The 17,798-nt window shown below is 42.8% G+C and overlaps 1 protein-coding gene across 1 annotated transcript in view; it reads right to left on the bottom strand.

Moving 5' to 3' along the window:
• The window catches only part of LOC126094921 (post-GPI attachment to proteins factor 2-like), a 107,502-nt gene that overhangs the window by 12,125 nt on the left and 77,579 nt on the right, over positions 1-17,798 (bottom strand). Inside the window, exons 3-4 of the mRNA XM_049909568.1 lie at positions 4,416-4,680; positions 4,046-4,258 (exon numbers count right to left, since the gene is read on the bottom strand). Coding sequence (XP_049765525.1) covers positions 4,046-4,258; positions 4,416-4,680 — 478 coding nt within the window. The remainder of the gene's footprint in view (positions 1-4,045; positions 4,259-4,415; positions 4,681-17,798) is intronic.

Raw genomic sequence — 17,798 nt, 5'->3', positions numbered from 1 at the left:
GATTGCAGTGTATTATTGTCTTTTCTGCCTGCAGGGCTTCGTTAATAAATTGTTACATCAAGCCAAGTCATGTCTACTTTCCTTATTCAGCCTACAAGCACACACAGATGTTAAACCATCAATCGCAGTAATTCAAACTGGTACTGACACTCTGTAAAGACCTCAGCATTGACAGGGCATTAAACAACGAATCTACTATTTTTCCCTTGTTCTAAGACCTCTGGAACTGACCAGGCTTCTCTAAGAACTAATACTGTACCCTAAGATTTCACAGGTAATAAATATTAGTCAGTCTGCTTAAGGAAAATGGAGAGAAGTCTGACATCAGAAAGTGAGGGTCAACAGTTATAATGAATATTTAGCTAAGCTGGCCGTCTCTTTCTGCTGCTCTTCATTCTTTTAAGAGAGATAAAGGTCAGCACATTTGTGCAGAATGAAATCACAGAGTAATCTAGTGATCAGACAGTTAGAGAAGAAAGATACCCTGTTGAATGCTTCTGGCAAGTTAAGAATGTATGCCAGACCAAGACTCAGATCTGAACACCTATCTTTTGCATGAAATTGTCTTCCAATTGAGCTACCCAAGCACATCTAATAGACAATTTCAGTAATTTTACTTGCCTCTAGGACTTTGTACAGGAAAAATTTGACTCATTCATTTATTCATTCACACACCATGGCCTGTCATGAATGAGAGCTTTCAGGGATTTGGAACAAGTCAAGTAATACATTAGCAGGCAGAGGTGACCACTACTGTATATTAACAGCAAATTATATGTAGTGCTAATCTTCTAAAACTATAATTGTAATAATTACTTCTAGATTACCATGTATATGTATGTTTGTAGAAAAACAAATTCTTTTGGGGGCAGGAAAAAAAGATTTGTCTTCCTCATATCCTACACTCAGCAGCTGCTTTTATGCAACACTTCAAAACAAAGTAGTTATGCAACGTTACAAAGACCACTATTAGCTCTCTATGTACTGGCAGAGAGTCAATCTAATACAAATATTATGCAGAATTTGCATTCTTGAGTCCCAGTACTCTAATAAATTGCAGGAATGGCTACTGAGCTATTCTTTTACTTTGTTTTTAAATAACTGTGAATTTTCAGTTTCCTGCCTAATGTCTGCTGTTTTAGAGTTTTTAGTGCCTCAAGAATTTTGGGGTAAATTCTAGAAACACCCAGCCTTCCACCATCTTGAACAGCTGATCGGTAGCTAAGGCAGAATATTCAAAATTTCTAGGTGTATGCATTGATGAGGGGTTGAACTGGAAAAAAAACACTGAGGATCTGCTGAAACGTTTGAGTTCAGCTACTTATGCTATTAGGGTCATTGCAAATTTTGGTCATATACATCTGAGTAAATTAGCTTACCATGCCTATTTTAATTCTCTGCTTTCATATGGCATCACATTCTGGGGTAACTCATCATTGAGTAAAAGAGTGTTAATTACACAAAAGCATGTAATCAGAATAATTGCTGGAGCTCATCCAAGATCATCCTGCAGACACTTATTTAAAGAGCTAGAAATCTTCACTGTAGCCTCACAATATACACTCCTGAAAATGGAAAAAAGAACACATTGACACCGGTGTGTCAGACCCACCATACTTGCTCCGGACACTGCGAGAGGGCTGTACAAGCAATGATCACACGCACGGCACAGCGGACACACAAGGAACCGCGGTGTTGGCCGTCGAATGGCGCTAGCTGCGCAGCATTTGTGCACCGCCGCCGTCAGTGTCAGCCAGTTTGCCGTGGCATACAGAGCTCCATCACAGTCTTTAACACTGGTAGCATGCCGCGACAGCGTGGACGTGAACCGTATGTGCAGTTGACAGACTTTGAGCAAGGGCGTATAGTGGGCATGCGGGAGGCCGGGTGGACGTACCGCCGAATTGCGCAACACGTGGGGCGTGAGGTCTCCACAGTACATCGATGTTGTCACCAGTGGTCGGCGGAAGGTGCATGTGCCCATCGACCTGGGACCGGACCGCAGCGACGCACGGATGCACGCCAAGACCGTAGGATCCTACGCAGTGCCGTAGGGGACCGCACCGCCACTTCCCAGCAAATTAAGGACACTGTTGGTCCTGGGGTATCGGCGAGGACCATTCGCAACCATCTCCATGAAGCTGGGCTACGGTCCCGCACACCGTTAGGCCGTCTTCCGCTCACGCCCCAACATCGTGCAGCCCGCCTCCAGTGGTGTCGCGACAGGCGTGAATGGAGAGACGAATGGAGACGTGTCGTCTTCAGCGATGAGAGTCGCTTCTGCCTTGGTGCCAATGATGGTCGTATGCGTGTTTGGCGCCGTGCAGGTGAGCGCCACAATCAGGACTGCATACGACCGAGGCGATCTCCTACACTGGCCGTACACCACTGGTGATCGTCGAGGGGACACTGAATAGTGCACGGTACATCCAAACCGTCATCGAACCCATCGTTCTACCATTCCTAGACCAGCAAGGGAACTTGCTGTTCCAACAGGACAATGCACGTCCGCATGTATCCCGTGCCACCCAACGTGCTCTAGAAGGTGTAAGTCAACTACCCTGGCCAGCAAGATCTCCGGATCTGTCCCCCATTGAGCATGTTTGGGACTGGATGAAGCGTCGTCTCACGCGGTCTGCATGTCCAGCACGAACGCTGGTCCAACTGAGGCGCCAGGTGGAAATGGCATGGCAAGCCGTTCCACAGGACTACATCCAGCATCTCTACGATCGTCTCCATGGGAGAATAGCAGCCTGCATTGCTGCGAAAGGTGGATATACACTGTACTAGTGCCAACATTGTGCATGCTCTGTTGCCTGTGTCTATGTGCCTGTGGTTCTGTCAGTGTGATCATGTGATGTATCTGACCCCAGGAATGTGTCAATAAAGTTTCCCCTTCCTGGGACAATGAATTCACGGTGTTCTTATTTCAATTTCCAGGAGTGTATATATTCACTTATGAAATTTGTTATTAACAATCTGAACAAATTCAAAAGTAGTACATGGCTACAACACTAGGAGAAAGGATGATCTTCACTACTCAAGGTTAAATCTAACTTTGGCTCAGAAGAGGGTAAATTATGCTGCCACAAAAGTCTTTGGTCACTTACCTAATAGCATCAAAAGTCTGACAGATAGCCATATACCATTTAAAAGGAAATTAAAAGAATTTATTAATGGAAACTCCTTCTATTCATTAGATGAATTTTTGGATATAGTAACTAATGTAATATCTTGTATAGACACCTTTTATTAACCTGACACGTTCCACATCATTACGAAGTGTCATATTCAAGATCTATGGAATAAGTACTAATCTAATCTAAAGTATGAGTGTGGGAGAGTGAGAATGTTTCTGCTGATCCACCTGTTTCTATGTGCAGGTCGGAAGTTTGTTATTAGAAGACTGTAAGAGGGGTGAGTCACTGATGATGACAAGTGTTTGCTGCCAGCGCCACAGAAAACATGAGCAGAATTCAACGAATAATTCTGTTGTATTCTTTGTTGTGTTAGTGTCTGTGGTGATTGTAAAAAATACTATTGAACAGTTGAAAACAGAGTGCTAAGCACATTCATTGGCAAAACAATTGTACTTTCTTGTTAGTGACTATTGAACATAAAAATGGACAGGTTGCAATAGCGAAGATTTAGTACTGAGTTGAAGAGAGAAAGGCTTCATTATTTCCAATAATATAATAATAATGTCATGAGACACACCAGCCTGGCATAAGTCTTTCAATTGGAAGCCACTTCGGCAACATTTGTGTCCGTCAGCCAAGGGCATTTCCCTGGATGCTTACCAATATAAGTAATAACTGAGGCCAACTTTGCTTAACTTCAGTGATCAGGTATGAACTGATGTTACCAGCCTGATGTTACCAATGTGGCAAGGCTGCTGGCTATTATTTCCAATAAGTTATGTTAGAGTCCATGGTGGTCTCTTAAACGTATATCTCATTCTCTTCTCTGTGTAATAAAAATCAATTTCTGTTTCCAAGAACTCACGCTTCTCTGTTAAGTTCAGGTGTTTGTGTGCTTTACTTACCCATTTCATGGCATAACAGTCGATGCTTGAGGAAGAAGACTAACAGTCCAGCAGTACTGCAAATAGATGTTCCAAACAGAACCTTTTTCATAAAATATGAACGCCTTTCACTTTCTGTCATAGTTGGTTTAACCATTTTGAAAACTTTCAAGGTCACAAGCATGTAACTTAATGATCCAATCATAAAAGTGATGAATATTTTTTCATGTGCAGCTGTAAAATAAGAAATACATATCAAAAAATTGACACCTTTAAAAATGCACAACTCATATTTTTGTAATGAAACATAACTAGTTTTGAAACAGATAGACATATAGCTCATTCATTAATTATGCATATGGACTCCAAACGAATTTATAAGAATACTTACGATAGTTTTCTCGATTGGAAACATACGTAACTCCACACAAAGCTCCAATCTCAAGCATGTTCAGCCAGTAACAGAGATTCAGAAGCCTGTTGGCTGTGGCATTTGGTTCACTATACAGCTTTGACAGCAGATAGCGGTAATGAATTTTATATACAGATGCTATTATGACCCGTGGTCCAATGTGAAATGCTATGCAGGTCCTCCAAAGATATCTCTGAGGACTGATGCCAGTGATGGCACTAATTGAGGGGATGACATTGTACACCTGTGGGAAGCATATGTAAATAGTGTTACATCTGTCAAGCATTTATGCTTTCTGCATTCATATCATGGCATGCTAGTAAAAGTTATTGCACACATTTCTCTGATGCTAATGTAAAGAATTTAGATCATATTTTATCATGTTGGTTGCAAATAACTTAACACTATAAGTGTTAGCTGAACTATTAAGTGAGCTCTCAAAGTATCTGGAAAGGAATAAATTGTGATGTTTCAGAGTGTAGTGGCACCACCCAATGTCACTATAGAAACTGAACAGCTAGTGCAACATTACTGTCACCAGCTGTGGCACAATTACCTACAGGGTACTTGTCATCAGGAGTGTCCCATACTATGGCATACGAGCTGGCCCAGGACCAGTCTGAATAAGTTGTGATGCAGTCTGTGAAGTAAGTGGCAAGTGTGCTATCGGTTTGACTGATGTGCTTTTATTGTGGAGTCTTATTTGTTATAGGTAGAACTTTGATACGGCATGATTGGACTTTGCTTTGGGATAAGGACGTAAGAGGTCTTGCAGTGTTTCTGAGGAGTATCCTGTATGTATCTATTGTTTTGAATAAACTGCAGTGAGCCTCTGTTAATTACGTGTGTAGCTTGCCTGTTACAGAGTAGTGATGACACAGGACCCATATTGTGTGCTCACTGAACAATGAACATTTTTGTACTTAAGTGAGATTGTGGGTTTTCAAACAGGAAACACTAACAATGATCACAAACACAAATCACTCCGGATTATCAAGAACTAACTACAGCTATATCACAGGCAGTATAAGCATTAGCGAATGTAGCAAGAATGTCTCCTATACCACCCACATACATGGTTTTTCCATCATTTAATGAACAACATGATTTAATGAACAGTCTGAAGAGTGGAATGCTTAATACCAATGATGAAGTTATATTTTTTTGCTTGTAAAATTTCTGGACTTGAAAAGATAAGCAGCCATATTCTGTCAGGAAATACTGAACTGTATTGTCTAATATATAAATTAGAGCCATTAACAAATCCAGTAGAACTTGAGTGGTCTAGAATATTTTATACATTACAAGAACATTTTTTGAGAGAAGAAACATGTTATAGCATCCAGGTTAAAATTTGTCAGCAAAAAAAGGATCTGCATTGTTCTTATGGAGACTGGGCTGCCAACCTATAAGGATAAATGTTCATGTAGGCAGAACTATATGGACTCTTTAATCAGGGACACTATAGTGTGGCTTACACCTGATTTGGAAGTGGAAAAACAAGTACTGAGAAAACTGGATCCATAGCTCAAGCCCACAAATAAAAATTTGTTTTGAATGGAAGAAGATGTCATGGCAGCCAGCTTCCTTGTGCTTGGCATATGGGATGTCAGCGCTACTTCCAGCAGAGCCCTCACCTGCTCTGTAGCCTGGGCAACTCTGTAAGCAACTATATCAGCAGTGATGGGCCATGTTGGCAGCAATGTCATTGCTCAGCTATATATATCATTTCCTTCATCACAGATGCAGTGCTTGGCCCCATTGGCATGCAATGTGTCACGGGTACGGCAAAAGAAAAACTTGAATGGGTATGTTTTAGTAGTTCTGCTGCAAATACACCCCAACCAGTGAAAGAAAACCCAGTGAGTGATTGATCTACTGAAGTGCACACAGTGACTGGCAATGCATATCTTTGGTCTGCTGCTGGTAGTGGAAACTGACTTGTATCCCACAGTATTGGCAAAGTCCTGTTTGGTGAACACAAACACTTACTAGCTATGCCTCACTGAGGAACAAAGTCACATGTCTGCACCGTAGCACTGCCAAAGGCAGACTGAGCTTCAGCTATCCTGATATACTTCCCATTCAACCCAAACTCCCATCCTGTCATATGCAAGTAGCATCAGTATCCACTCTCCTTCTGCTGACAGCTCACCACAATTCCCACAGGAGCTCTGATGTAATGTGCATCTGCACTGAAATAATTGTCTGACCTTTTGTCAGAATCAGGGTGGTAACATGGGAATTTGGGTTAGATGGGTAGCGTCCCAAAAAAGCCAAGGCAGTCAAGGCGATCACTCACGTTAAGCTGGAAATCCAGGTTCTAGTCCTGGACTGGCACAAAATTTCCATTTGTTGTCTATGGATTTATTTCAAAGCCCAGAAGCAGCTGATGTCATTGATTTCTCTTAATTCAGATAAGTAACAACTGTTTCACCTATTGATGTCTGTGCATACGCTTCCAAAAAATTACCCGCTTCTCAGTAATGCTGCTTCCAAATAGAGCAGTGGGCTCCTACTATCATTTAGGCAATTCAAGAATTTAAATTGGTCATTTATGGACAGGAGTTTTATCTAGTCACAGATATTATCATGAGTGACCAAGGGAGTCATGATAGGACCACTTTTACACAAATAAAATGGCAGACATAGTGTGCAGCTGTCTGCTGATGATGCTGTGGTGTACAGGAAAGTGTCAATCATTGAGTGACTTTAGGATGATACAAGATAACTTAGACAATATTTATAGTTGGTGTGGTGAATGGCAGTTTGCTCTAAAAGTAGAGAAATGTAAGTTAATGCAGATGTGTAGGGAAAACAATCCCATAACGTTCAAATATAACATTAGTAGTATGCTGCTTGACACAGTCACATCGGTTAAATATGTGGGCATAACGTTGCAATGCAATATGGAATGAAACTAGCATTTAAGGGCAGTAGTAGGGAAGGTGAGTGGTCACCTTCAGTTTATTGCCAGAATTTTAGGAAAATGCATTTCATCTGTAAAGGAGATGTTGTATAGAAGACTAGTATAACCCTTTCTTGAATACTGTTCAAGTGTTTTGGATCTCCACCATGTTGGATTAAAGGAACACACCAAAGCAATTCAGAAGCAGGCTGCCCCAGATTTGTTACCGGTAGGTTTGATCAACACACAAGTGTTATGGAGATGGTCTGTGAACTTAATTGGAATCCCTGGAGGGAAGACAACATTCTTTCCATGAAACACTACTGATAAAATTTAGAAAACTGGCATTTTAAGCCGACTACAGAACAATTTTACTGCCACCAACCTACATTTAATATATGGACCATGAAGTTAAAATAACAGAAATCAGGGCTCATATGAAGGCACACAGACAGTTGTTTTTTCCTTGTCCTATTTGCAACTGTAACAGAAATGAAACGACTAATAGTACAACATACCCTCTGCCATGTACCATACAGTGGCTTGCAGAGTACATATGTAGACATAGATCACCTGTCATTTACCATATTTGGCCCCAAGCATCAATTACTGGATCAGACCACCAATCAGCTACAGCCAAGGGCACTTTATTTGGCTAATTTTCTTTACTCTGTCCATTATGAAGCAGTCACATTACAGGAAAATATGGACAAGCAATTCTGATCTCCCATGGGACCTGACATGGCCTTTGACCAACATGAATTGGTTTGTTTCAAGCTCAATTCAGAGCTGCATTCAAATGCTCCAATCTGTACTGACCTGCATAGATTGACAACAGAGACCCAGGTGCACACGTGTAAGGCGTGACACAGAAGTCAGCAGATGCAGCTAGAAGTTCGATAAGTGTCAGAGGTTACCACTTGTGGATGTGTGTGCAGCATCTTGTCTGCACACTCTACCCACCAGTTGACAGCTTTTAGAGATGGGCCCAGCTGGCTCTAACTCACTCACATGTTTATCTCTGCATAAGTGATATCTGAATAGTATTGTGTGTCACTCTGTGGCTAGTGTACCTATTATAATAAGTTGTGTTCGAGACTAAATAAAGTTTGTTATGTCTGTCACTATGTGATGTTCCTTTGTGGGATTAGAACATACTGACATGTTTTTTATTGTACAATTGCTTTCCTCATTTTGTTGTGGCATGTAGTCTCCAATTAAAACATTTGTGCAGCAACAGCAGAATTTCATCCATCACAGTCAGCAGTGCTCTTCAAATCTTTATCTTCAGCTCGATTTCCTACTCAGTTCCCACCATTTGATGAGGCAGTGGAAGATCAGGAGGTATCCGAACACTGGTTATGGCAGCATTTTTGAGCCTTCCACATTACAGATGCTGAGGTTTGTCATGCACTGTTTGTGTCACAGATTACCCCCACCTTGTGTCAGTTGTTGTGACAGCTGACCCTGTTGCAGGAACCTCCCTCGTTTTCATTTGACACCTTACGTTCATTGCTGTCTCCCTATTATGACCACCACACACCTGTTGTGACCACTAGGGTTGAATTTTATCACTGCCAGAAGCAGCCCCATTAGCCTTATCTTGCCTGGGCTGCAATCCTCCACAGCCTTAGACACAAGTGTCATTTTGCCTCAGACAGGTCAAAAGAGTCATATGCAGACAACACAGTTCACAATGTTATGATCTGCTCTCTGCCCCAGGTACGGAAGTCAGGCAATGGGCCCTCCAATCAGAAAACTCCTCCCTCAAAGAGGTATTGCTGATTGCCCAGTTGTATGAAGTCTTTCATGCTGATGGTCAGAAACTTGGAGCCTGGTGTGATTTCACATGAGTGCAGCGTGGGCCACCTATGTCCACTGCATTTAGGGAGGATGGCATCACAGCTGTCCAAGCAGCTGATTCAGTGGCTCCTGCACAACCTGTTTACAGTGTTTCAGCTGCTGCTTCCTGTTGCCTTCGTGTGTGTTGTGTGACTCCAAACGCAACAGGTCAGAGTGTCCCCAGCATTGGATTGTCTGTCATAAGTGTCGAAAAAAGAGCACATTGTGGTAGTCTGCCAATCAACTGCACAGAATGTAGCCTCAGAGAACATGGATGTGGATATTCAGGAAGAGTTGTTGTCAGGGCTGGTTCCTGATCACAATGCCAACAAGCTTTTTATTGAGGTTCTGGTTCCCTTGCTACAGCTGTGCTTCCAAGTAGATACCAGTGTGGCAGTTTTCCTGCTTAATGTCCAAATATATTCAGACCTCATACTTCACAGTTGCCACTGGTAAACAGGTACCTCAGGGGATATTGTAAACAGCAAAGCCTCTCACTTGGGCAGTTCATGGCAGGAGTCATCCATAAATTAGTGACTAAATCTATTGCCCTTATTGTCATCCATGATGCTAGCTCAGCAAAACTTTTTTGTTACATGAAACAACAAGTTTACTGTTACCAATCACTGTGACTGGTAACAGTAAACTTGTTGTTTCATTTAATGTCAGTAACAGTCATGGTAAGGCCTAACCTACAATGTTCACATTTAAACCTTTTTGGATTTGATGCTTTTCAGGTCTTTGGCTTTTCGGTCATGGACTCCATACAGTTGGTATCTGCAGAGGTCCTGTATTAGTCTTTGAAATCTCTGTGCTCAGAACGTCAGAAGATTTTTTTGGAAAGCCTAGGGTGTATCACAGTCTTTCAAGCCTACATAACATTGAAGCAGTCAGCTAGTCCTAGATTTTATTCATGCTAGGCAGACTCCCCTGGCCCTCTGCTCAAAAGTCAAGGAGGAGAAGCTGGACCAGCTTGCCTCTCTCAGGGCTGTGGTTCCCATTTCCTCCAGTGAATGGTGCATACCCTTTGTCATCATTAAGAAACCCTCTGGTGAATTGTGCCTTCATGGCAATTTTAAGGCCACCACAGTCAATGTCAACATGTACTCCTTGTCATGTCCAGACAAACTGTTAGCAGGGGGTCAGTTCTTCTCCAAAGTTGATCTTTCCAAAGTGTATCACCAGTTACAACTGGATGATGAGTCCAAGCATATCATGGTCATTAACACACCATTCAGCATTTAACAATATGAATAGTTGATGTTTTGGGCAGCAAGTGCACTTGATGTTTTTTGACACTATTTGGAACAGATCATGTCCCTTATTCTGCACTGCTTCAACTACTTGGATGACATCCTGTTACAAGACATACTACAAGTGACCACCTGCACACCTTCTGGGCCCTCTTTTGTAAACTCAGGGCCATGGATCTGTGTTGCAGTCTGCAGAAGTTCAAATTTTTCCAACCACCTCTTGAACATCTGGGCCATGTCATCTTGAGGCAGGATGTCTGACCCATACAGAGTATTTCAGGCCATTACAGAACTGCCACATCCTTCATCATTGCATGAACTGAGGGTTTTTTTTTAGATAAAATTGCCTATTTTCACTGGTTCATTCCTGGGTAATTCAACATCATGCACCCACTGCATCTCCTTCACAGAATAGGTGATCTCTTTGTCAAGTCTCCAGCATGGGACCAGTCCTTCACCAAGCTGAAGGAGTGCCTCTGGTCAGCATTGTGTCTTGTTACCTTGTCTTTGATCCCAACAAACCAATGGTTTTGACTACAGATACCCCACAGCATTGTGTGGGGTAGTCCTCACCCATAAGAATGTGGATGGCTCCAAGCAGTCACTGGTGGTGTTTGCATTTAAAACTTTTTGTGCAGCACAGCTCCAAGAGTACTCGTAGGTTAGATGGAGGCTCTGGCCATTGTGTATACAGTCAACAAATTTTGCATTTTCTTGAATGGCACCAAATTCTGACCAGTAATGAACCACAAGCCTCAGTCCATCCATGGAGGTCCCCGAGGAGGCGGCCCAGAGCTTGCAGCAGTGGGCCTTGTTTCCCTCTAAATACAACTATGACATTCACTTTCACCCTATGAGATGCCCCGCCAATCTGGACACCTTATCCTGGATTTCCATTGGCCTGAACCCTGAGTTCAAACTGGAGGAGCTCATGTGTTTTCATTTGGATGTCTCCTCCTGCCAAAGGGTAGACAGGTTTCCTGTCATTAGCACCCGAGTCGCCAAGACAACAGTAGCTGACCCCATCCTCAGACAAGTAGTCCACCTCATCCAACAGGGTTGGTCTTCTCATACTTCTGGTTGCTGGTCCGATCCGCTTTGCAGATACTTTGTCTTACACCATCATCTCTCGGTCTCCTCATCTCCAAAGATGACTAGGTCGTCATTCCCAGGAGTGCGCAGCAGGAGGTTTTACAGCTATTACATCAGGGTAAGGGGGATGTATCCTGCACCAAAGCCTTGGCTTGCTGTCATATTAACTGGCCTGGCATTCACTGAGAGCCAGAACACTAGGTTACTGCATGTCCCAAATGTGCTGGTCATTGCCCTCTCTATGGCAGTCAGCAACACAGCTCTGGGAACACATTCATGTTGATTTTGCAGGTCCACTTCTGAATGTTCTGTCTAATTGTCACTGACATGTTTTCATGCATGGTCCAGTGCCCCTCGACCACTAACAAGGTAAGTACTCTTGCTCTCACCAAAATTTTTTCTGTGGAAGGTCTTCCAGTTACCCTCATTTCTGACAACGGACTCCAGTTCCTGTCTCACGCATTTTGTGATTTCTGTGTGTGGTCAGGCATTCACTGTGTTCAATCCCCTCCCTTTCACCTACAATCTAATGCAGAGGCCAAGCATATGGTTCATGCCTTTGAGACCCAGATGAAAAGTATCTGGAAAACTTCCCCACCGAAGTGGTATTTATTTTTCTAACAGCCTATCGGATGACAACTCCTATTGATTCCCACAGCACACGAGAGCTTCTCTGAGGGAGCCAGCCTAGGCACTACTTCCATCTCCTCTGTCCTGGATCTAATCTGCCATTGCTTTCTGGCATACCAGGTGCCAGGGATGGCAGTCTAGGCATGTAGTTATGGTCAGAGTCCCTGCTGGATACCAACAGTCACTGTGTGCCAGAGTGGCAGCCACATCTACACCCTACAGACAGGGAGACAGGAGGTCTGGCACCATCAAAATCACCTATGTGCCCTGGTGATCACACCATCAACCCCTCCATTTATTTTGGCCTTCTCCAGTACCCCAGCTGTCAGAAAACTGTGAATGTTCCATCCTCCCCTTCCACTTGGGGCAGCACCTCCGCCTGAAGCACCTATGCCTTCACAGTCTCCAGCAATAACTCCAGTGGCAGCCAGAGTGCATACCCATCACCATTTTTATGTCACAGCAGCAGTCTCAGCCTGCAGTGGTGTCATCTCCACCTTCGATATTGCTGCCGGACATTATCATGGATCCTCGACCTAAGCTGTCTGTCACTGGTTCTGTTGTCTTGTGATCTGATTGGGGGGGGGGGGGAGGGGGGGTACTGGGACTCTGCCCAAGCTGGCCACTTTCATCTATATCCCTGGGTCTCCAGCACCTGGGCATTGCTCGCTCCTCTCACCTCTAGGGCCTCCATTGTTTCCACATTGCAGCAATCCACAACTTGCCCTGGGGGTCAGCAACACTCTGGCCCCCCAAGAGAGGAGGGGAGGGCTGGGGAGAGGGGGGGGGAGGAGGGATTGTAGTAGCCCACATAGACCCACACCCAAGATCTGGGCATGCAGTCTCAAGCCGCACCACAAAAGTCGGCAGACACAGCTAGAAGTTTGAAAACTGTCAGAGGTCACCACTCGTAGATGTGCACATAGCCTATTGTCCGTCCACTGGCCAAGAACTTTTAGAGGTGAGCCCAGCCAGCTCAGATTCAGTCACATGTTTACCTTTGCATAAGTGATATCGGACTGTGACTGTGCGCCTCTCTGTAGCTAGTGCACCTATTATAGTAAGTTGTGTCCTAGACTTAATAAAGTTTGTTGTGTCCATCATCACGTGGTGTTCTCTTTTGTGATTAGAATACAATCTTTCCCGTAACATCGCATGATGTTGTGGGTGCCACCTATAAGAACCCAATGTTATGCTGCCTTGCTCACTTTGTAGAACACAGTTAGTCAGAAGCACCTCCTGACATGAATTTTATTCCTACTGGCCATGGAGGCCACTATTTAACCTGAACGATGGGAACCTGTTGTGGGTCTTGGACGAGGACTGCTGTTCTATCTTGATTCCTCTGCTCTTTGGCTGTGAGCGCTGCACCTCCTGAAAACTTGGAGCATGTCCCAGACGAGATGTTTGGTGCCTCAATGCATATTCTGGCCTAATATTAATTTTGACACTGCAAACCTCTGTGAGTTAGCACATGTGCTGGCGAGCTGCCAAAGGGGCACAGTCAATGAAACCACAATTTTTGGCACAGCTTGGGCTGAGCCAGGCTGAACGGCCACAGCTGCTGGCGAGAGGTGAGCAGAGGCAAGTCACGGAAGGTAAGGATGATTTTCCAAGACCCTTGGGTTGGGGGAAGACAGCATTTGGATAGCAAGGATGAAGATGGCTAAGATAGAAAAAAATGGTAACTGTCTGAGAATGGCAGACAGTATCTGCTTAGTAATACTTTAAAGTTAAACAATAATTCACGGATTACTCATAACACAAAATAAATGTCATCAGCTTAATCATGGTATTGACAGCACTGTAAATGTTTTGTTATACAACCATTACAAACTAATAACTCTGAATTTGTCATGTGATCTTCATGACCAAGGTGATGGATAAAAGCTGAGGACATTAACTATCAACAATGAAAGTAACACGTGTGTATACATTTTATTTATTGAATAATCCTGTGTTTTATAATCCTCTGTTTTCTAATTACGCAAATGTGTCAGAAAATCAGATTCTCCACAGTTATGGAGAAAATGAAAGCATCATGTCATCCCTTACAATCTCCTTATGTAACCATGTATCATCTGGGTAGTTTATTGAGTAATATCTTAATTAAATAATTAAATGATAAATCAGCCTGTAATAGAAAGACATTCATCATTTGAAAGTGTTGACATGTACATAAAATCTAAAACCATCACTAAATAGAGCACATAGTGATGTTTCAATTGAGCTGGCCATCCTTACTATTTATCAGGTATTAACAACAATTTCTTTGTCATTAATACTGAGTGTGTGTGTGGACAAATTTCATGCTTTAATTAATTGTCGATAAAATATTAGACATAAGACACCGTATGTGGTCTGAGAAGGCCTGAAGAAAAATGCTTCGTTTAACATTTATGTTGTATTTGTGAACTGTATATATTTTTAACTGTGGTCCATTTTACACATTTTTGGGATCATTGTAAAATTCCGTGTTGAGCTATCATTCTATTCCTGGCAGACAAGAAGGTAACATGCTTGTTGGAGAGTTACTAGTGTGATTTATAAACATATAACTTGATAGATTTTAGGTGGCAAATGACTGTGCAAATATTTTAATTTTCATTCACTCTTAGAAGAATTTTGAGGTGAATGGATTTAGAATCTGTGAGTCAGTTGGGATTCTTAACATTTTACAAGTGTCAGCGAATCTGGAATTATTGCTCGTTAGCCTGTTGGAATCTACTCATGATTACATGAGTTTATATATGTTAATCATTATATTGAACTTAAATTATTTGTGAGCCGACAATTATTTTGTGTACAGTTTAGTGAAATGGGGCATTGTAGTTTTTGGACCATTGAATTTGGGGAATCTGCTAGCACTTACATACACAGATACACAATCTTTATTGCAACTGATTATGATTATTATTTTATTTCGCTCATATATGAATGTGCCAATGGCCTTGCTGCAGTGGTAATACCGATTCCCGTCAGATCACCAAAGTTAAGCACTGTCAAGCTGGGCTAGCGTTTTGATGGGTGATCATCTGGTCTGCCAAGTGCTATTGGCAAGCGGGGTGCACTCAGCCCTTGTGAGACAAACTGAGGAGCTCCATGACTGAGAAGTAGCAGCTCCAGTCTCAGAAACTGGCATATGGCCAAGAGAGTGGTGTGCTGACCACATTCCCCTCCATATCCACATCCAGTTACACCTATAGTCTGAGAATGACATGGCGGCTGGTCGGTACCGTTGGGCCTTCATAGGCTGTTCGTGAGGAGTTTAGTTTAGTTTATATATGAATGTATGTAGGGCCACCATTTTGACTGTTAATGAATGTTTTTACTGACTGGATAAATCACCAGTTCATTCAAGCTAAATCCCACAGTGTTGTCTATAATCAATTATTCAAAACAGTGCAACCCTTTTCACTATTTTATTTATATTTCATTTATTTCAATGGGTGTGTTATTTAATTTTCCTTAACTTACCAAAACTTAGATTGCCAAATCATGTATTAATACGATCTTGCAGTGAGTCTAGTTGCTGGGCATGAGAGCAGACTGCATGGCTTGGCCTAAGATAATATTTACCTAACATTTCAGAGTCGAGTATTGCCCATCTGTGTGTATGTGTGTGTGGCGTATTAACAGTTGTTCATCACAATTGCTTTTTCTCATCTATATAATCATTTTATGACACAACGTTAAAGTGCCCTCCAGTACACATGCATAAGATCTGCCATGGTTCCACATGTCGGGCCCATCAAGCTGTTGCTCCTCAACGGATTTCTCCTTGGCCCAAAGCTGCAGAGCAGTGTGAGCGTATCTAGTTAGAATTTTCTGATCCATTTTTGAGCTTCATGTTATTAGTCATGTCTGACTCCTTTTCTCACTTCTCTTTTGTGTTTCACATGTCTCAGGTTACTATAGCCCATGTCATGTAGGACTGCGCTTCCACACATAGAGGCAGAGCAATAGGGAAGCATAGACGGGATGAGGTCTGCGTGTGCATGGCAGCAGAGAGCAGGCAAAGAAAGTCCATGTTGCTGAACTGTATTGCTGTGGACAACAATCAGGTTCATTTGCCTTCAGTACATCGTATTAAAGGTTCATATCTAAGAGGTAATAATACATTTTAAAACCGATTTCAATCAGTCCTCTACATGAGGGAAATACACTATTGGCCATTAAAACCGCTACACCATGAAGATGACGTGCTACAGATGCCAAATTTAACTGACAGGAAGAAGATGCTGTGATATGCAAATGATTATCTTTTCAGAGTTTTCACACAAGGTTGGTGCCAGTGGCAACACCTACAATGTGCTGACATGAGAAAAGTTTCCAACCAATTTCTCATACACAAACAGCAGTTGACCGGTGTTGCCTGGTGAAATGTTGTTGTGATGCCTTGTGTAAGGAGGAGAAATGCATACCATCATGTTTCCGACTTTGTAGCCTATCGCGATTGCAGTTTATCGTATCGCGACATTGCTGCTTATGTTGGTCAAGATCCAATGACTGTTAGCAGAATATGAAATTGGTGGGTTCAGGAGGGTAATACAGATCACCATGATGGATCCCAATGGCCTCATATCACTAGCAGTTGAGATGATGGGCATCTTATCAGCATGGCTGTAACGGATCGTGCAGCCACGTCTCGATCCCTGAGTCAACAGATGGGGACGTTTGCAAGACAACAACCATCTGCACGAACAGATCGACGACGTTTGTAGCAGCATGGACTATCAGCTCAGAGACCATGGCTGCGGTTACCGTTGACAATGCACCACAGACAGGAGCACCTGCAATGGTGTACTCAACGATGAACCTGGGTGCACAAATGGCAAAACGTCATTTTTTCGGACGAATCGAGGTTCTGTTTACAGCATCATGATGGTCACATCCGCATTTGGTGACATTGCCATGAATGCACATTGGAAGCGTGCATTCGTCATCGCCATACTGGCGTATCACCCGGCATGATGGTACGAGGTGCCATTGGTTTAAACGTCTCGGTCACCTTTGATGCTTTCCAGGTGACATGAAAACAAAATTTTCCTGGCGTTTCTACAGCTCTGACACTCTTGTTTACTATTCTCTGTACAGTTGTCTTGCTGACATGTGCTTCTGCAGTTTGTTCTTGAGTCTTCAAAATGTCAAAAACAGAAGTCTCGCTTTCAGATTCACACTTGAAAAAGTTATAAATGCAAGACATAAATCACCTTGACTGCTTGTGAAGCATCTACACCTACATGATTACTCTGAAATTCACAATTAAGTGCAAGACAGAGGATTCATTGAAGCACCTTCAAGCTATTTCTCTACTGTTCCACTCTCGAATAGCACACAGGAAATATGAACACTTTAGTCTTTCCGTGTGAACTCTAGTTTTTCTTATGCTATTATGATGATCATTTCTTGCGTGTCTCAGCAATACAGATAGCTGTACAATAGGTGCAACCACAACAGAGGGGTATCTGTAGAGAGGCCAGACAAATGTGTGGTTCCTGAAGAGGGGCAGCAGCCTTTTCAGTAGTTGCAGGGGCAACAGTCTGGATGATTGACTGACCTGGCCTTGCAACATTAACCAAAATGGCCTTGTTGTGCTGGTACTGCAAACAGCTGAAAACAAGGGGAAACTACAGC

Source organism: Schistocerca cancellata, chromosome 8 (genome assembly GCF_023864275.1).
Source record: "Schistocerca cancellata isolate TAMUIC-IGC-003103 chromosome 8, iqSchCanc2.1, whole genome shotgun sequence".
Lineage (NCBI taxonomy): Eukaryota > Metazoa > Arthropoda > Insecta > Orthoptera > Acrididae > Schistocerca > Schistocerca cancellata.
The sequence above is the reverse complement of the archived record's forward strand: the minus strand, read 5'-3'. Positions and strand labels throughout refer to the sequence as shown.